The sequence below is a fragment of the Microcebus murinus genome, chromosome X (assembly GCF_040939455.1).
Source record: "Microcebus murinus isolate Inina chromosome X, M.murinus_Inina_mat1.0, whole genome shotgun sequence".
Taxonomy (NCBI): Eukaryota; Metazoa; Chordata; class Mammalia; order Primates; family Cheirogaleidae; genus Microcebus; species Microcebus murinus.
In genome coordinates this window covers 31,645,914-31,667,139 of record NC_134136.1, presented here as the reverse complement: position 1 = coordinate 31,667,139, position 21,226 = coordinate 31,645,914, and the positions used below count along the sequence as shown (strand labels likewise).

At 41.8% G+C, this 21,226-nt stretch overlaps 2 protein-coding genes across 2 annotated transcripts in view; both read left to right on the top strand.

The window, feature by feature from the left end:
• The window catches only part of NXF3 (nuclear RNA export factor 3), a 95,754-nt gene extending 93,211 nt beyond the window's left edge, over nucleotides 1-2,543 (top strand). Inside the window, exons 23-24 of the mRNA XM_075999133.1 lie at nucleotides 1,529-1,729; nucleotides 2,538-2,543. Coding sequence (XP_075855248.1) covers nucleotides 1,529-1,729; nucleotides 2,538-2,543 — 207 coding nt within the window. The remainder of the gene's footprint in view (nucleotides 1-1,528; nucleotides 1,730-2,537) is intronic.
• Nucleotides 1,587-3,173, top strand: LOC105884179 (protein BEX1-like). The gene is made up of 3 exons (XM_012787895.3): nucleotides 1,587-1,729; nucleotides 2,092-2,170; nucleotides 2,538-3,173. The coding sequence occupies exon 3, from the start codon at nucleotides 2,543-2,545 to the stop codon at nucleotides 2,930-2,932; it is 390 nt and encodes a 129-aa protein (XP_012643349.1). The 5' UTR covers nucleotides 1,587-1,729; nucleotides 2,092-2,170; nucleotides 2,538-2,542; the 3' UTR covers nucleotides 2,933-3,173.
• Nucleotides 3,174-21,226: the final 18,053 nt, after the last annotated feature.

Below are 21,226 nucleotides of genomic sequence, written 5' to 3'. Positions count from 1 at the left end.
ATGTGAGAGCAGAAAGGTCCCAGAGAGGCTCCCTCCTCCCCACCCCAGGTGAAAAGAGAGCAGGCAGGTTTGAGAACCTACTACCGCCCCCCCCCCCCAACCCCAGCAATCACTTCTGGAATCTCTCACCACAAAGCTGTAGAAGGGCTCACTTCTGGTTCCAGTATGGGAACAGACCTCCCTTCCTTGCTGGGAAGTGAGTCACCAGATGGGAATTTGGGGAAGAAATGAAGGGAAGGAACCAAAGGCCTTTACTAAGGTCAACTACCTTGGTCACCTGCCTATCTATATTTTTGGGAATAAGCAACAGAGTCAGGAGTCGAAAAGTAGGAAATGAGAAGCTCTAGAATATGGAAATGAGAAGACCACTACCTTCCCAACTTCTTGTCAGGGAAGGGATAATCTATTTTTTTTTTTTTGAGACAGAGTCTCACTTTGTTGCCCAGGCTATGGTGAGTGCCATGGCGTCAGCCTAGCTCACAGCAACCTCAAACTCCTGGGCTCAAGCAATCCTCCTGCCTCAGCCTCCCAAGTAGCTGGACTACAGGCATGCGCCACAATGCCCGGCTAATTTTATATATATATATATAAGTTGGCCAATTTCTTTTTATTTATAGTAGAGACGGGGTCTTGCTCTTGCTCAGGCTGATTTCGAACTCCTGACCTCGAGCAATCCACCCGCCTCAGCCTCCTAGAGTGCTAGGATTACAGGCAGAAGCCACCGCGCCCAGCCGGATAATCTATTTCTGAATCCCTCAACCTGCCTTGGCCTCAGGGCTCTTCCCTCCATTTAGGTCTTCAAAGCGATCAATAGTAATAGCCATTAATTATCAGCAGGAGATGTCAGTTGTCAGCGAATAAATGTTTAGTATGATAGAATAAAATACAAATGTTTATTAATAAAACTTAAAATTTGTTCCAGAAGGAGAAAAGGTAGATTGTTTACATAAAATGGCCAAGATCCGACAACTAGATTGCTCCCTGAAGATCTACTTCACAGATCATTTTGAAAACATCAGCAGCTGTGTTCAGGAAGATTCCCTCTTTGTTTTTCATAAAATTTTCAAACAAGTGAGAATGATCTAAGAATGATGTTGTAGAGCCTAGAGAAAATATTTTCTGTGTGCTACAGGTGAACATAAACAATGTTCTTTTTTGGTGTTTTTGTTTGCTTACTTTTCTAGATTGAAGCATTTCTTTAAAAAATAAAATTTCATTATTTTCAACATTTTAAAGCGTGCTGATTTAAGAAACAGAAAAAATATTAGGAAGCATATATACAGCCTCCTAATAATAATAAGAGGAGAAAAAGCATAAAAGACCAAGGCCAAAGCCAAGAGTGGGGGTGTGGGTGGGGAACAGGGGTAGTACAGACCGTCCCTGGTAACCAGAAATGAGTAAACTCCAACTGCAAGGCGATGATGCCACTTGTGGGCCCTCAGATTGGAGGGGACAGAGATGAGTGACAGGGCAGCGTGCGCTGGGGCTCTGCGCACAGACGTGAGGAAGGGGGTGTCTGTGCGTGCAGGGGGGGCATCCTGTTGACTGGTCGCCGGCCGGCGGGGGTGGTGGGGGGGGCGAGCTTGGCGGTGACGCGCGGCCCACACGTGACCCGGAGCTGCAGAGCGACGCAGCCTTCGGTGCAGTCGTCACTCGCGTCTGGCTACCAGCTCCCCGCTGCCCTGCGCTCGGTGGCGGGCTGGCATCAGGCCCGGGGAAAGCGGAGCAGGTAAGGGCCCCGGGGCCCGCGCCGTAGCGAAGGTGGCAGCTGTTTGGCGACCCTGGCTGTGGGGAGGCAGACAGCGCAGTGGGTCCTGCCAGCTTTCCACACATCCCAACATTCTCGGGAACATAAATAGTGGCCCCCTGCGGTGGGGATTGGGGCGTTTGGGGTTCCAGGGCCAGAATAACTAAAAGCGATGGGAAATCACCTCAAATCCCTGTGGGAAAAACGGTGAACATTGCGGGGGGCGGGGCGGCGGCGGGCGCCAGGCGCCGGGAGACGCGGGCGGCGACGAGGGTCCGGGCGGGGAAGGGGCCGGGAGCGCTTGGCTGCAGCAGCCCCCGCGCCCCCCACCCCACCATCTGCAGGTCTGCAGGGCCGAGTGTCGCGGCGGCGCACCTCGCAGCGAGGATCAAGAGGAGGAGGAGACTGCGAGGATAGGCCCAGGTCGGTGCGCGGACAGGGTGGGGGTTGGGGCGGGTGTGGAGTCCAGTCTGAGGCCCCCTCCCCACTCCCCTGTCTCCTGTCCTCCATTTTGGTGCCTGCAGAAGTCTAGTGATGGATCTGTAGGGAAAATGGTGGGTTTGGGGGGAGGGAGGTGAGAGGACCAAGAGGGAGGGGGAGGGTTCGGACTGGGGGCCCCCTAGAGGGCGCAGGAAACCTCTCAGGTGGGAAAAATGAAATTAAAAAAATAAAAGCGTTGATATCCAGGACGCTGAATCATGAAAAAAAAAAAAAATTAGTGAAGCCTCTGTCCTCGGTGCTGAACTGTTCACCAAAAATTCAGCCCTTTTTCTCGCCTTTTGTCTCCTAGGAGTAATGGAACCCAAAGAAGAGCAGGCCGTAAAAAATATCAGCATGGAAAATGCCCAGATGAAACGCGAAGAAAAGGAAGAAAAGGAGCAAGCTGCTAATAAAGGGGGGGAGCCCTTGGCCCTCCCTCTGGGAGCTGGGGAACACTGTGTGCCTAGGGGGAATCGTAGGCGGTTCCGTGTTAGGCAGCCCATCCTGCATTATAGATGGGACATGATGCATAGGCTTGGAGAGCCACAGGCAAGGATGAGAGAAGAGAATATGGAGAGGATTGGGGAGGAGATGAGACAGCTGATGGAAAAGCTGAGGGAAAAGCAGCTGAGTCATAGTCTGCGGGCAGTTAGCACTGACCCCCCTCACCATGACCACCATGATGAGTTTTGCCTTATGCCCTGAATCCTGATGCTTTCCCTGAACAGGGAGACTCCTGCTTCCTAAATTTACATGTTCGTGATGTATCTTGTTGTAACCTTTTGATGTCATTTGTTTACGTGGGTCTCCTACTACCAGCTTCTAATTGAATGTTGTTGTGTTTTTGACCCAGTCTGTAAGATTTTTGTTAGCAGAAGAATTTTACCTATTGCATGAAATGATGCTCATTATATATTGTGAAGTTAATAAAGCAGTTTAAAAAAGCAATCTGTATTTTTTATTTAAAAATTTATATTAATCTATTTAATGGATGAGGAGAAAAGTGAACTTAAATATACCAAAGGATTAATACAAGGACTAATTTCTGTGAGATGGGTTTATATGTATTCTCATATTTTCTGTAGTTTGAGAAGAAATGGAACCAATAACCTTATGAAAGCAATAAGGTCACTTATTAAATACTTAGTGACCGAATTTGGACCTTTTAGCTAGGTGAACCCAGGAATGTTTAAAAATTGGGGGTGACATTTGCTTCACATGATTGTGAAATGAGGTCATGAATGTGTGATCTGTTTACATGATTTCCCCCTGTCCACACCTATGATGCAAGACTATCATCCTCAGATTTTCCCTTCAGATATTAAGCAGACTGCCCAAAGATAGGCCTCACCAGTCCAGCAATACCTCCTGTTCTCAGTACCACAATGTCTCGTTCATGCTGCAATTTCTGTGTGACAAGAGGTAGGCACTTAACAAAAGTAAAATTAATAATGACTGAGTCAGGAGCTCTGAGTTCTTGTATCAGTACACTCCCTGAATAAGTATATAACCTTGAATGTGTAACTTATCTTCTCTAGAAGAGATTACTTGTAATTCCTAAAGGAACACTGGATTCATTTAGTAATGTCTTAGTGTTTCTAAAAGTATGCTAATCTGCTACCTCCATGAGAATCACTAGGGGACATTCTTGATAAAGTGGATTCATATGTAGACCTAGGGTCCCTAGATCTACTGAATAGGGTTCTAGAACTTTCGTTTTAAGCAAGCTTCCCAGGTGATGCTGATGCACATTAAAGTCTAAATGGATATTGGTATGTATATATTTATTATGATCTAATTCTTAAATAATAACCATAATAACTAGAAGAATATAAAAGTGAATATTTGAAATCAGTCAAAACATTAAAATGTAAAGTATGAGGTCATTAAGAAGACTTAGATTTACTACATAAAAATTTAATTTTTTATCTCTTGTGGGATATTGGGTAGTTATTTTTTGTACTCAACTACATTTTTCTTAAAGAACATGGATGACACAGGCTAAAAAGAAATAGAAGCTAACAACAGAGTCAGATCCAAAGAACTCTCAGTGAGCTTATAAATGCAATGGAAGCACATAAAAATTCCCACTGACAGAACTCAGATATATAGATTTCATGTTAGACTTAGCTATGGTATTCATACCCTGGTGTGATTACCACTCCTATAGAGCACAGGCAAAATCATTACATCTTGTTTCTAATCAATAAAGCAAAAATGACGGGATGTCACTTCTGTGATAATGTTACAGAAGATTGTGACTTTCATCTTGTTAGCAGACTCACTCTCTCTTTCTTCCTCCCTCCTTCCCTCCACACTTTTTTGCTGGCTTTGATGAAACAATCTGCCATGTTGGCAAGGCACATGCAGGAAGGAACCGAGAGTGTTCTCTAGCCAACAGGTAGCAAGTAACTGAGGCCCTCAGTCAATAATTCTTAAAGAACTGAATCCTGCCAAAACAACAAAAATGAGTTCGGAAGCAAATCCTCCTCCAGCTTAGTTTTCAAATAAAATGCTGGACTTGGCCAACATCTTGATTGCAGCCTTGTAAAAGACTCTGAGATGGAGGACCTAGATAAGCCACACCCAGACTTCTGACTCTCAAAATTTACAGGAAAATAAAAGTGTATTGTTTCAAGTTGCTAAATTTTGGGGTAACTTGTCACACAACAATAGGTAACTAATACAGTATGTATCTCTAAAAAATAATGATGCTTTAAAAATATAACCATAGCACCATTATCACACATGAAAATGGACAATTACTTAATGTCCGCTTGGTGTTCAAATTCCCAGTGGTCTCATAATTTTTAACCCCAAACTATATAAACTACTACAAAATAAGTTAGGTACCTGAGCAAAGCTATTGGCCCCATTAGGTTACAAACAACAGGAAAAACCTGTTAATGTAAAGCTTTCTACTGGGAAGCTAACAAAAGAGTGTGTTTGAGAAAGAGCATCAGATCCAACATAGGCCTGGGGCCACAGACTCTGAAAGTCTAGCAGATGCTAAGAGAAAAGCTAACTTGTTTTATGCAATGAAAATTTAGGGTAGGCAGAGGGTCAGAAAGGGGCAGCCTATTTACAAATGAGTAAACCCAAACAGTCATTTCATATGCTAATATATGCCTTTTTCAGAAGTCTTGGCAAATAGTTACATTTTAAAATATCTTTTAAGTTTTTAATTTTTAAATTTTATTGATGCATAATAGATATACATAGTTTTGGGGTACATGTGATACTTTTTTTTTTTTTGAGACAGAGTCTCACTTTGTTGCCCAGGCTAGAGCGAGTGCTGTGGCATCAGCCTAGCTCACAGCAACCTCAAACTCCTGGGCTCAGGCAATCCTGCTGCCTCAGCCTCCCAAGTAGCTGGGACTACAGGCATGCACCACCATGCCTGGCTAATTTTTTCTATATATATTAGTTGGCCAATTAATTTCTTTCTATTTATAGTAGAGATGGGCTCTCACTCTTGCTCAGGCTGGTTTCGAACTCCTGACCTTGAGTGATCCACCTGCCTCGGCCTCCCAGAGTGCTAGGATTATAGATGTGAGCCACCACGCCCGGCCTGTGATACTTTAATATACTCATATGATTTGTAAAGATCAAATCAGTATATTTGGAATATCCATCACTTTAAATATCTGTCTGTTCTTTATGTTAGAAACATTCAAATTATTATCTTCTAGCTATTTTGAAATGTACAATAGATTACTGAAACCATAGACACCCTGCTTATCTATCTAACTCTAGGTCTTATTTTTTCTATCAAAACTGTATAGGCCAGGTGTGGTGGCTCACACTTGTAATCCTAGCACTCTGGGAGGTGGGCAGATTGTTTGAGCTCAGGAGTTCGAGACCAGCCTGAGCAAGAGCCATACCCCGTCTCTACCAAAAATAGTAAAAAGTTAGTTGGACGACTAAAAATATACAGAAAAAATTAGCTGGGCATGGTGGCGCGTGCCTGTAGTCCTAGCTACTTGGGAGGCTGAGGCAGGAGAATCGCTTGAGCCCAGGAATTTGAGGTTGCTGTGAGCTAAGCTGACGCCATGGCACTCTAGCCTGGGCAACAAGAGTGAGACTCTTGTTGGAGACTAAGACCCTCCACATCCCAACGACTTGTCCTACGCATGGGCCTCGCCCCCCAGAAAATAGCCTAAGATGAAAACAGCACCCAGCCCTCCAGCTATAGTTCCGAGAAGAATGCATTCCATGAGGTGCTTGCTCCAGGGCATGCTACCTGCAATTGTTCCCGACCCCCTGCCAGGTTGGGGTTGAGTGATCAATCACAAACAGCTTCCAGTGCCATTGGGATGCTGATTGGGGCTGATTGGCCCACACCCAAGCCTCATCATCCCCCCACTCTATTTTTCTATTTCTACTTCCTTGTTTCTGTATATAAAACCTACTAAAAATCCAAGTAAAGTAGACCTTGACAACCCTTTGCTTGGTCTCGTTCCTTTCTCTCGCCCATCTCTTTCAGGCAAGGTCCCCCTTGACCCCCGTGAGTAACAAAAGGTCCCTCGGGCCGGGACAGACTCTGTCTCAAAAAAAAAACAAACCTGTATATTTGTACTCATTAATCAACTTTTTTTCATTCCTACCTCACTACTATCCTTCTCGTTCTCTGGTAATCACCAATACACTATCTTGATAAGATTCACTCTTCTAGCTTCCACATATGAGTAAGAATATGTGATACTTATCTTTCTATGCTTGGCTTATTTCACTTAATATCATGATCTTGGCCAGGCGCGGTGGCTCACGCCTGAAATCCTAGTACTCTGGGAGGCCAAGGTGGGCAGATCGTTTGAGCTCAGGAGTTCGAGATCAGCCTGAGCAAGAGCGAGACCCCATCTCTACTAAAAAAATAGAAAGAAATTAGCTGGACAACTAAAAATATATATAGAAAAAAAATATCATGATCTTCAGCTTCATCCATGTTGCTACAAATGACAAGATTTCATTTTTATGGCTAAATAATACTCCATTGTGTATATATATCACATTTTCTTTATCCACTCATCTGTCAGTGGGCACTTAGGTTGATTCCATAGTTTGCCCATTGTGAACAGCACTATAATAAACATGGTAGTGCAGATAACCTTTCCATATATTTATTTCTTTTCCTTTGGATATATACCCAGTGGAATTACTGGATTAGTGGAATTACTGGATTATATGGTAGTTCAATTTTTAGTTTTCTGAGGAACCTCCATACTGTTCTCCATAGTGACTGTACTAATCTACATTCCTACCAACAGTGTATAAGAGTTCCTCTTTCTCCACATCTTTTCAGAATCTGATATTGCCTGTCTTTTTGATAAAAGCCATTTTAACTGGGGTGAGATGGTATCTTATTGTGGTTTGATTTGCATTTTGCTGATGATTAGTAACGTTGAGCATTTCTTCATATACTTGTTGGCAATTTGCATGTCTTCTTTTAACCACTTCCATACAGCACTCACCAGCCTCGAAACCTTGCCCACAGCCGGCACTCATAGTCCGCACGATAGTTTGTGCTGTGCATTGACGACAAAACCGTTTTGCTCTTGTGTGATGAGGAAAGCTTTAAAGCATTAAAAGCTTGTTTTACTTTATAGGCAGCTTTACTTGTAATGTAAATCAGAATAGGTAACATATACATATATGTTTTCATTACGTTATTTTTAAATATTCACAATTTTATTTTGATAAATGAAAAATTAGAAAAGTCATCATGGCTGTCGGCTAAAGTTGTGTGTGTTCATCTGTGGCTATTGGCTATAGTCAACGCTTATATCGAAGTGGTTAAGAAATCAGATCTTTTAACCATTTTTAATTGCATTATTTGTTTTTGCTATTGAGTTGTTTGAACTCATTATGTATTCTGATTGTTAATCCTTTATCAGATGGATATTTTGCAAATATTTTCTCCCATTCTGTCTGCTGTCATTCCACTTTGCTGATTGTTTCCTTTTCTGTGCAGAAGCTTTTTAGCTTGATGAAATCTTATTTACTGAATTTTCATTTGTGTCCTATAATTTTTATTTGGTTTCTGTGTATTGGTTTTCAATTTTCTCATCAGTCCCCTTGATATTACTTGCAATCCATATTTTGAATTCAATATCTGTTATTTCAACAGTTTCTTTTTAGTTGGAGTCCACTGCTAGAGAGCTAGTGTGGTCCTTTGGGGCTGTTGACAGAGCCTGTTTTTTCACATTACCAGAGTTCTTTTTTTAATTTTTTTTATTTTGAGACAGAGTCTCACTTTGTTGTCCAGGCTAGAGTGAGTACCGTGGCATCAGACTAGCTCACAGCAACCTTAATCTCCTGGGCTCAAGCAATCCTCCTGCCTCAGCCTCCCGAGTAGCTGGGACTACAGGCATGCGCCACCATGCCCCGCTAATTTTTTCTATATATATTTTTAGTTGGTCAATTAATTTCTTTCTATTTTTAGTAGATAGGGGGTCTCGGTTCAGGCTGGTTTCGAATTCTTGACCTCGAGCAATCCACCCACGTCGGCCTCCCAGAGTGCTGGATTACAGGCGTGAGCTACCATGCCCGGCCACATCACTAGAGTTCTTATGCTGGTTCCTTCTCATTGGGAACCTCTTCCCTCAGCTCAAAACAGAGAGCTTTATGGTTCTCTTGTTCTCTTTTGCCAGGAACTCTCCTGCTCAGTGCAGGGTGGTGAGGTACACTGCCTTTTGGCTCATGCAGGTAGGTGTCCCCTGTAGTGTTGCTGGTAATTTGGGTCAGTTGAACCTCAGATCCCTGGGAGAGTGTTCAGGTTCCAGTCGTGGTGAACTAGGTTAGGTAATCCCCAGCTCCCAGTCCCTTGAATGGTATGCTTGAGTCCTGGGGAAGCCAGCCCAACACAAGGCTCACAAATTTGCCCTCAAGCCTCCCTGAGTTCAGGTGAGGCTTTCTATCAAAACTGTATAGCTAGCTGTATGGCTAGCTGCCATAGTGAGGGGTGGGGTGATGTCTTGCTCCAGAACAATGCTCAGGCAGGAGAAAGGCAAGATGCCCTGTGCCCCGTGAGCCTGTGACAGAAGCAGTGGGCCCCTCTTGACGAGATAAGCACAGGCAGGGCAGCCATGGGATGCACAAGCCACTCACACCTCCCTCTCTCAAAGTGACTGTAGTCTCTGTCCTTCGGGGGCACAAAAGTGCCCAGATTCCCAGCTCCAACCCTGGCCCAGCTGCAGCAGAGGTGGTAGAGGCAGCTCAACCCATTGTGTTTAGGGCTTCAGACTGGCTGTGGGCTGAGGCTGAAATTTTCTGGCAGGGCAGGTGTTGTGCCAAGGACTTGCTTCCAGGGAGGGCAGGCTCCTCCCAGAAGGGATAGGCAGCTCAGGGAGAGATTTGTTTATCCCTCCCTCCCTCAGGGGAGGTGGTAGCTTTTGTCCTTGGGGCACACAAAAACACTTGCTTCAGCTTTTTAGAGGGAAAAAGTGAGCCTCAAGCTCCATGGAATCCTGGGTGTGATGAGTATTCTGTCAGAAGTGGGACAGCTGCTCCCAAGTGCTCTGGCTTAATTGTCCCCTGTGGAACTCTCACTGGTCCCTAACAGAAACAGCCATGGCTGCCTCACCGGCAGTGGGTGGGGGAGGGGGTAATAGAAGGCCCCTAATGGTGGGGAGCTGGTGCCCTGGCCCCTTTTGTCCTAAGGAGTCCTCTGGCAGGCTGCACTCTTCTCTCAACTGGAAGCACTCCACTCTGAATGCTCATTCTCTGTGAGTCCCACAGTTCCCCTAGGACCCACTGGTCTCCCAAGTCTGCTGCCATCTCAGTGGGTGCTGGAGAGTGTTGGCTATGGATCCAGTGATATAGAGACCCAGGAGCTGGGATTCCTGGGTTGGAGAGCTGCAAAAACACTGCCTGTCCATGAAGGGAGGGCAATGAGCTGTATCTTCTTTGCAGAACTGGGTGTTGTGAGTTGATTACTACTGGGGGCATACCCTATCTGAAAGCCTAGAACTGGCTGTTCCATAGCTCATCCATGCCAAAAGCTCATGCTTGGGGGCCAAGGTGGCTATGTCCATAGCATTGGGTGGTTGGAGGAGGGAGGTTCTCATCTCCAAATCCCTTCCTGGGTTGCATAGCATTAAACTCCCCCAATAGTGCCTTGGGCCCGTTACCAGAGACGGTAGGGCCTCTTTCAGGCAAACAGCATGGGCAAGATGCTGGGTGGAGTACTGTCCCCTTGTGTCTCAGTTTCACAGCAGCCCAGAGCAGGGTAGTGGGAATTTTCCTAGGTAGGAGAGATTGGGCTCTCCTGTCCCTCCTCAGCTAGGTGGAAGCTGCTGTTGCATCAGCCAGAACTCAGCTCAAAGGTGGGACACTGCCCAGTTGTAAACTCCCAAACTGGCACCTTGGGCCTGTGACCAGAGAGGGTGGGGCCCCTTTCAGGCAAAAACATGTAAGATGCTGGGGGTAGTGTCATCCATTCACAACTTGGTCCCACAGCAGCCTGTAGCACGGTAACGGAAATTATCCAAGGTGTGTGCAGGAAAGCTTGGGCTCCATGTCCTTCCTCAGCTGGATAAGGCTGCATCAGCCTGAGTTCAGCCCAAGGGTGGGATGCTGTCTGGCTTCAAACTCCCAAAATGGTGTCCTTGGCCTGTGACCAGAGAGGGCCCATCTTAGGCAGGCAGGCAATTATGGGGAGTGAGCAGCTGGCTCCAGGATGGTGGGCACTGTCCCAGATGCATGCTGGAAAGCCAAGTTTCCCTACTCCTCCCCAGCCAGGTAGGGCTGCAGATACGTCAAGCCCAAACTCAGCCTGAAGGTGGGTCACAGCCCAGTGTCAAATTCTCAAAATGGGGCCTTGGACCTGTGACCAGAATGGCTGGGGCCCCACCCAGGCAGGCAGCATGGGTGATAAACTGTGGAAGATGCTGTCCACTCCTGTTTCAGTCTCAACAGCAGCCCACAGCAGGGTGGTGGGGAATTTTCTAGGGGTGTGTGGGAATGACTGAGTTCTTCTACCCTTCCTCAGAGCCGTGCTGCAGGCAGAGGTGCAGGCTGCAGGTGTGCCTGTGGTTCCCTGGTATCTAGTCTCTTGGAATGGCATCTGGCTCAAACTGCTGTAGGCTTGGATGCCTGTGGGCTCTGCATGAGTTCCCTTTCTGGAACAACATCTCTGTGCAATCTCCAAGCAGCTACCTATGTTAGGCCTGAGACGTGCATGTGTGAAGGTTCTCTTGTAGCCAAGATTGTAAAAACTCATCTTGAGAGTGGAGATCTGGGGGCTTCTCTCTTACTGTTTCATCACATCTAGGAGCTTCTCCCAACTGTTAGCCAGCCCCCAGCTGAGCAAGCTGCCCTGAACTCTCTCCTTACCCACTGTTGGTGTCTCCCATAGCTTCCTTGGTGAATCCTAGCATTCTCTCCTAGATGATCTGCTCAAAATGTGAGCTAATTTTTTCTCTATATATTAGTTGGCCAATTAATTTCTTTCTATTTATAGTAGAGACGGGGTCTCGCTCTTGCTCAGGTTGGTTTCAAACTCCTGACCTTGAGCAATCCACCCACCTCGGCCTCCCAGAGTGCTAGGATTACAGGCGTGAGCCATCTCGCCCTCCCTGCTTTCCCTTTCATAATGTTCTTAGGCAACTAATTCAGCAAGGGCACAGAAACTTGTACATGATGTCTTTACTCCCCTTCTTTGCTGGTAAATTCCCAAATGTTCTTTACCAAGTCATTATAGTATTTGATTTTCTCAAATGAGACACTAAAAGAAGAAATCAAACACAGTATTTCATGGTGAAGAAACTATTTACCCTGGATGGATTACAGCATTAGAACAGAGTACCTATGAACTACTGGAGACAGGGAAAACTTAAGAGATTTCAGAGCTCTCTCCATTCATGCTCCCACCTTCTCTTCCCTCTTCTATTTAGGAGACAGCAAATAGAGCAGTCGTATGACTGTTGATATTTATCAGCAGGGTGACAGAGAAAGGAGGAGGGTCACAGACTCTATCAGGGGAACCAATAATTGAACAAAATTTTAAAATTATAGTCTTTTTTTTTTTTTTTTTCTGAGACAGAGTCTCACTTTGTTGCCCAGGCTAGAGTGAGTGCCGTGGTGTCAGCCTAGCTCACAGCAACCTCAAACTCCTGGGCTCAAGCGATCCTCCTGCCTCAGCCTCCCGAGTAGCTGGGACTACAGGCATGCGCCACTATGCCCGGCTAATTTTTTCTATATATATTAGTTGGCCAATTAATTCCTTTCTATTTATAGCAGAGGCGGTCTCCTCTTGCTCAGGCTGGTTTGGAACTCCTGACCTCGAGCAATCCGCCCACCTCGGCCTCCCAGAGTGCTAGGATTACAGGTGAAAATTATAGTCTTGAACCAAAAATTATTAGGTATTGTAAAGGAAAATAAAAATCTCAGGACCATTCCTGCAATGCCTTATGCAAAAGAGAAGGTAAAGCCTGGAGGCTGACTCGTGCAATCCTCCCTTCCAAATGAATAGCTGTTATTAAGTTTATGCATTAACCAGATTCCCCACAGAAAAGTAAAAAGCCTCAGCCTCTACAAAGACTGCCCCCACAGATCATTCATAAGGAGATTCCTTGGTGGCCTTCCATAAACAAGGACATTCAAATTATAACTTTAGGTCTATAGTCTAAGTCTAGCTACTAAATCTAAAGTCTGATTTCACACTTAATAATGTTGATTACAAGTTTATCTTCCCAGGTGCAGAACAGAGACAAGATCAATCATTCTTTCACCTACTCAGGGACATTTACATAATTGATTCTTCCTTCACTTCCTTTTTCTCTTCAAATATTCACCTTATCTTATATAAAAATGTAGATTTCTTGGGCCTCACAAGAATGTAACCATTTGCTTCACTATTCACCCTCTTCCTCCTTTTTATTTCTGTATGTCCTCTCCCCTTAAATACTGAAGTTCCCCAAACCCACTTCAGAATAAATAGTCACAGATGCATCTGTAGCTTCTGTTTTTCCTGGGTGCGTCCTCAAACTTTGGCTTAATAAGCCTCCACTGATTGAGATCTTTGCTTCAGTCATTTATTTTGGGTTGTCAGTATGGGAACAATTTCATGGGTATCTCAAAAAGACAAGACTCGGTTTCAGAAAAGAAATCTAACATTGGGATATTGATTAGGGTTAGCAGTGTTTGGTACACAGTAGATGCTACATAAACACATAGCAAATGGAAGAATAAATGAGTTGTTTTAAGAAATGTCAGCCAAGGAAATAGTAAGTTTAGCGATAGTCTTTCTGATATTGTGTATTTCTCTCAATCAGAAGTAGGCTCACTTAGTAAATGCTTTACCAAAATCTTGTTATTAAAAATACAGATTACTTTGTTGCTGTTGCTGTTGTTGTTTTTTGTCTTTCTTTATCAAAATTATACCTTTCAACTTCTGAGTTCCAGACCAGTATGTAAGGAGCATGGAAGTTATCACTCCCATTCTCACAACAACAAAACCCTGATAAACTAAAAATCAATTCTTAGGCCATTAAAGAACTGATGTCACAGGACAAACCACTGTTTCCCCAAATTGGAGAGTCAGACAGGTGTATATAAAGAATCACAGCTTACTAGAGCAGAAGCCCAAGAGCAGAAAACACCACTGGATCCAGTCCCACAGTAGGAAAATATCAACTACAATTGATGAATTGCTACAGGCTCAGTGTGGACAAGATTAAGAGTTAAAAACGGGCCGGGCGCGGTGGCTCACGCCTGTAATCCTAGCACTTTGGGAGGCCGAGGCGGGCGGATCGCTCAAGGTCAGGAGTTCGAAACCAGCCTGAGCGAGACCCCATCTCTACCAAAAATAGAAAGAAACTAATTGACCAACTAAAAATATATATACAAAAAATTAGCCGGGCATGGTGGCGCATGCCTGTAGTCCCAGCTACTCGGGAGGCTGAGGCAGTAGGATCGCTGAGCCCAGGAGTTTGAGGTTGCTGTGAGCCAGGCTGACGCCACGGCACTCACTCTAGCCTGGGCAACAAAGTGAGACTCTGTCTCAAAAAAAAAAAAAAAGAGTTAAAAACTATTGATGGGCCCAGTTTTAGCCTGCCACACCCTGCTCCCCAGCCCCACTTTGTGAGTTTTATTTCTAGGAGTCCTACTAGGTTCTCATAGTGAAGATCAGAAAAAAATACCCTCCTGCTTTTGGCAAGGGAAGGTTAAAAGTAACCATTCTGATATATACCCAGAACATTCTACTTTTCTTAGCAAGACCTGCTCTCAAGAGAAACAAACAAATTAGGGGAAGAGAAATACCCAACTTCAGCTCTCCCTAGCTTTCCAGGTGAGTGAGGTGAAATATCCAACTCCATCCTCCTCTAGCCTTCCTGACTCACCTAACTGGCAAGAGAGGACTGAGAAACACTTCTGAAGGTCACAGCACAGGGGTGGGTACAAGCTCACTAAAAGACTGAAACTTAATATAGGACAAGAGAACACTTCTCTTCTCCCAAAACCTTACAACCAAATCATTTGGACTCCTATATACTCACGGGGAAATATAACAGAAAGATTGCCCATGTCATAACTTATTTAAAAAGAAGTCCCTTACCACATGTACTCACCAGCAAATTGGTATTAACGGATCAACACCTACGTGGACATATAGGAGTAACATTTATCAGGTGTCGGGAAGGTAGGAGGGGGAGGAGGGGATGGGTATATACAACCACAAGTAAGATGTGCAACATTTGGGGGATGGACACGCTTGAAGCTCTTACTCGAGGAGGAAGGGAGGGATGGGCAATATATATATAACCTTAACACTTGTACCCCCATAATACGCTAAAATAAAAAAAAAGAAAAAAATAATAATAAAAAAGAAGTCCCTTAAAAATCCAAAGACAACAGGGAATAAAAAGATAAAGATACCAGAGGAAATTTTTGCCTCTGACACCTGTACTTAGGGAAAACTGTAAACACAGCATAACTCCTAACCAGATAAACATAAACCTCACACTAAAGGACTATGCATCTCAGTTCTTTTACTCAGTACATCATGTCTGGTTTCTGACAAAAGAACTTACAAAGCATACCATAAAACAAAACACAATTTGAAGATAGAGAGGGGGAGACAGAGAGAATGAATATCAAAACCAGACTCATATATGACAGAGATTTTGGAATTATCAGATCAAGAATTTAAGATAAGCATGATCAATATACTGAGCGCTTTAACAGAAAATGTGGACAACACGCAAAAACAGATGGGCAGGTGGCTCACGCCTATAATCCTAGCACTCTGGGAGGCCGAGGTGGGTGGATTACTCGAGGTCAGGAGTTCAAAACCAGCCTGAGCAAGAGCGAGTCTCTACTATAAATAGAAAGAAATTTATTGGCCAACTAATATATATAGAAAAAGTTAGCCAGGCATGGTGGCGCATGCCTGTAGTCCCAGCTACTCGGGAAGCTGAGGCAGCAGGATTGCTTGAGCCCAGGAGTTTGAGGTTGCTGTGAGCTAGGCTGATGCCACAGCACTCATTCTAGCCTGGGCAACAGAGTGAGACTCTGTCTCAAAAAAAAAAAAAAAAAAAAAAAAAAGAATAGATGGGCAATGTAAGCATAAAGCTAAATAATCTAAGAAAGGATCAAGATGAAGTACTAGAAATCAAAAACATTGATAGAAATAAAGAATGTCTTTAATGGGCTCATCAGTAGACTAGACATGGCTAAGGAAAGAATCAGTGAACTTGACAATATGTCAATAGAAACTTCCAGAACTAAAATGGAAAAAGAAAAAGGAATAGAAAAGATAGAACAGAATATCCAAAACTATGGGGCAATGACAAAAGGTATAATGTATACGTAATGGGAACAGCAGAAGGAAAAGAAAGGAACAAAAGAAATGTTGGAAATAATAATGACTCAAAAATTTTCAGAATTAATGACAGACACCAAACCACAGATCAAGGAAGCTCAGAGAACACTAAGCAGGATAAATACCAAAAAAAAAAAAAAAAAAAAAAAAAAGTATACCAGGACATATCATATTCAAACTGCAGAAAATCAAAGACAAAGAGAACATCTCTAAAGGAGCCACAGATCGGATGGAGGGTGGGAGAAATGACAAAATGCCTTGCTAATAGAGAAACAAGGATAAGAATTACATCAGACATCTCTTGAAAAACCATGCAAACAAGAAGAGAGTAGAGTGAAAGATTTAAAGTGTTTACAGATACATGTCCCACTGTAAAAAAAAAAAAAGAAAAGATTTAAAGTGTTGAAAGAAAAATTCCACTAGTCTAGAATTCTATATTCCGTGAAATTATCCTTCAAAAGTGAAGAAGAGATAAAGACTTTGTCAGACAAATAAAAGTTGAGTGAATTTGTTGCCAGTATATCTGCCTTAACAGAAATGTTAAAAGTAGTTCTTCAGAGAGAAGGAAAATAATATAGATCAGAAACTTGGATCTAAACAAGAAAGGAATAGCATTAGAGAAGAAATAAATGAAGGTAAAATAAAATTTTTATTTTTCTTATATTACTAGTTTAAAAGATAACAGTTTTTTCAAAATAATAATGGCAATAATGCATTCAGTGATCATAGTTATAGATAAGTGATATGAATAACAGCAATGTTATAAGTAAAAGGAGGGAGAAGTTTGGAATACTTTATTATATTTTACTTGCACTATCCATGAAGTTCTATAGTATTATTTGAAAATGTAATTGTAATAATTATAAATATATATTACAAACTCTAGGGAAACCACTACAAAGATTTTTATTTATTTATTTTTATTTTATTTTATTTTATTTTATTTTATTTTTTTGCTTTGTTGTCCTTCCCTCACTAAAACGTAATCTCCTTTGGGGCAACTTTGTTTTGTGTTGTACCCACAAGTGTCTATAACAGTGCCTGGCACAGCATTAGTGCTCAACAAAAGTCTTCATTTAAATGAGGACAGGCGTGGTGGCTCATGCCTGTAATGCTAGCACTGTGGGAGGCTGAGGCTGGCGGATTGCTCAAGGTCAGGAGTTCGAAACCAGCCTAAGCCTAAGCAAGAGCGAGACCCCATCTCTACTATAAATAGAAAGAAATTAATTGGCCAACTAATATATATAGAAAAAATTAGCCGGGCATGGTGGCGCATGCCTGTAATCCCAGCTACTCGGGAGGCTGAGGCAGCAGGATCGCTTGAGCCCAGGAGATTGAGGTTGCTGTGAGCTAGGCTGATGCCATGGCACTCACTCTAGCCTGGGCAACAGAGTGAGACTCTGTCTCAAAAAACAAAAAACAAAAAACAAAAACAAAACAGTGAAGGAGCTGAGAAAGATGTACCATGGTAACACTAATCAAAAGAAAGCTGGAGTAGCTATATTAATTTTGGGCAAAGAAAAATTCAAAGGAAAGAAAATTACCAGGATATAGAGGGGCACTACATAATGAAGTAAAAGGGTCAATTATCCGAGGAAACATAACAACCCTGAATGTGTATGTTACTAACAAAGAGCACCAAATATACAAGGCAAAACCTGGCAGAACTGCAAAGAAAATAGATGAATTTTCTAATGTAGTTGGAGACTTCAGCACCCCCTCATCAGTAATTGACAGATCCAGCAAGCATAAAATCAGTAAGAACATAGTTGAACAGAACATTGTTATCAATCAACTTAATCTAAAATCTAAAGTATTTATAGAATGCTTTATCTAACAACAACAAAATACACATTCTTCTTCACCTCACACAAAATAATCACCAAAATATATGACATTCTGGGCCATAAAACACACTCAACAAATTTAAGGGAACAGGTGTCATGCAAAGTATACTCTCAGACAGTGGAATTAAATTAGAAACCAACAAGAGAAATATAGCTGGAAAATCCTCAAATACTTGGAAATTAAACAAGATACTTCTAAATAGCATATGGGTTAAAGAAAAAGTCTCAGTAAAAATTTAAAAATATTTTGAACTACATGAAAATGAAAACACAACTTATCAAAATTTGTGAGAACTCAGCAAAAGCAGTGCTTAGAGGGAAACTTATAGCCTTGAATGCAAATATTAGAAAAGTAGAAAGATCTAAAATCAATCATCTAAGCTTCCATTTTAGGAAACTAGAAAAAGAACAATTTAAATCCAAAGTATGTAGAAGAATAAAAACAAGAGCAGAAATCAATGAAATTGAAAACAGGAACTTAATAGAGAAAATAAAGCTGGTTATTTGACAAGATTGATAAAATTGATAAACTTCTAGTCAGATTAACTAAGACAAAAAAGAGAATACACAAATCACTAATATCAGAGAGACAATCACTATTGACCCCATGGCCATTAAATGGATAATAAAGAACATTATGAACAATTCTATGTCCACAAATTTGATAACATAAGTGAAATGGATCAATTCACTGAAAGACACAATCTATCAAAACTCACACACAAAAATAATTATGTGAATAGGCCTATAGCAAAGAAATTGAATTGATAATTAATAACTTTCCAAACGAGAAAGCATCAGAAAGGAAGCACGAGAAAGGAAGAAATTATATCAATTCTCTACAATCTCATCCCAAACACAGAAATAGAGGGAATACTTTCTAATTCAATCTACAAGGCCAATATTATCTTAATACCCAAACTGGACAAAGTCATTGCAAGAAAGTAAAATTATAGACTAATAGTGCTCATGAATAAAATAAAAATCTGTCAACAAAATACTAGCAAATCTAATCCAACAATGTATAAAAAGAATTATACATTATGACAAAGTGGGATTTATCCCAGGTATGCAAGTTTGGTTAAATATTAAAAAATCATCTGTCATGGGTATCTTAGAGTGAATAATAAAAAAAGAAATAAAAAAATGTAGATTAAATTGAAATAAAAAATTATAAAAAAATCAATTAATATAATCCATCATATCAACAAGCTAAACAATAAAACTCATATAATATTAACAAAGAGTGAAAGCATTTGACAAAACCCAACACTCATTTATGATAAAAACTCTAAGCAAACTAGGAATAGAGGGGAACATTAACTTTATAAAGAACACACTGAACCCACAAGATCACCAAACACCTCACTGTTATAAAGCCCAAGGAGTACTTTCTGCCCTCATCTAGAATTTCAAATTAATTTTTTTAAATTTCAAGAATACATGTTCCATGTATAAAAGAAAAATCATATACAAATAAAATCATATACAAATATATTTGTTTCTCCATATCTGGGGAATATTGGTTCCAGGACTTCCCTCTGATAACAGAATCCATGGATACTCAAGTTCTTTATATAAAATGACATAATATCTACATATAACTTATGCTCATCCTCCTGCATATTTTTTTTTCTCCTGCATATTTTCTTTTTTCTTTTTTTTAACAGTTTTTCAGCAGATAATCTCCTGCATATTTTCAATCATCTCTAGACTACTTATAATAGTTGTTATATTGTATTGTTTAGAGAATGACAAGGAAAAAAGCCTGTACATGTTAAGTATACTTTTTTCCCTTAATATTTTTGATTCTCTGAATATTTTTTTTTCTGAAAATTTTGAATCCATGGATGGGGAACCCATAGATACAGAGGGCTGACAGTACAGGGCATGAAAAGTTAAATTCTTTGGCATGACACCCTTCCAATGACAACTACTGTTACAGTTCCCATGTACAGTTTTCATATTTCATCTATGCAATTGCAAAGACATGGAAACAACCCAGGTGCCCATCAATACATGAATGGATTAATAAAATATGGTATATGTATACCATGGAGTACTACTCAGCCATAAAAAATGGTGACCTAATAGCTCTTGTATTAACCTGGATGGAACTGGAAACCATTCTTCTAAGTGAAGTATCACAAGAATGGAAAAACAAACATCACATATGTTCACCATTGAATTGGGACTTATTTTATTTTTTTTTTTTTTGAGACAGAGTCTCGCTTTGTTGCCCAGGCTAGAGTGAGTGCCGTGGCGTCAGCCTAGCTCACAGCAACCTCAAACTCCTGGGCTCCAGCGATCCTTCTGCCTCAGCCTCCCGAGTAGCTTGGGACTACAGGCATGTGCCACCATGCCCGGCTAATTTTTTATATATATATCAGTTGGCCAATTAATTTCTTTGTATTTATAGTAGAGACGGGGTCTCGCTCTTGCTCAGGCTGGTTTTTTTTTTTTTTTTTTTTTTTCTCTTTTTTTCACAGAAGACAAACACATGTATTCAGGCTGGTTTTGAACTCCTGACCTTGAGCAATCCGCCCGCCTCGGCCTCCCAGAGAGCTAGGATTACAGGCGTGAGCCACCGCGCCCGGCCTAAATTGGGACTTATTGATCAACCCTTATGTGCACATATGGAAATAACATTCATTGGGGATTGGGCAGGTAGGGGTGGGGAGGAGGGGATGGGTCAATTCACACCTATTGAGTATAATGCACACTATCTGGGGGATGGGAACACTTATAACTTTGATTCAAATGGTACAAAAGCAATTTATGTAACCAAAACGTTTGTGCCCCCATAATATTCTGAAATTAAAATAAGTAAATAAATACATGCTATGAGTAATTGTTCTTTTGAAAAAGATGTTATAATATCCATAATATTGTTCAACCTGCTTTGCTTAATTAAAATTAATACACATAGGCTGGGCGCGGTGGCTTACACCTGTAATCCTAGCATTCTGGGAGGCCGAGGTGGGCAGATTGCTCAAGGTCAGGAGTTCAAAACCATCCTGAGCAAGAGCGAGACCCTGTCTCTACTATAAATAAAAAAGAAATTAATTGGCCAACTAATATATATAAGAAAAATTAGTTGGGCATGGTGGTGCATATGTGTAGTCCCAGCTACTCGGGAGGCTGAGGCAGCAGGATTGCTTGAGTCCAGGAGTTTGAGGTTGCTGTGAGCTAGGCTGATGCCATGGCACTCACTCTAGCCTGGGCAACAAAGTGAGACTCTGTCTCAAAACAAAACAAAATAAAACAAAAAATAAATAAAATTAATACACATAATATGTTCACCTAATGCTGTAAATTTATTTTTCCCCA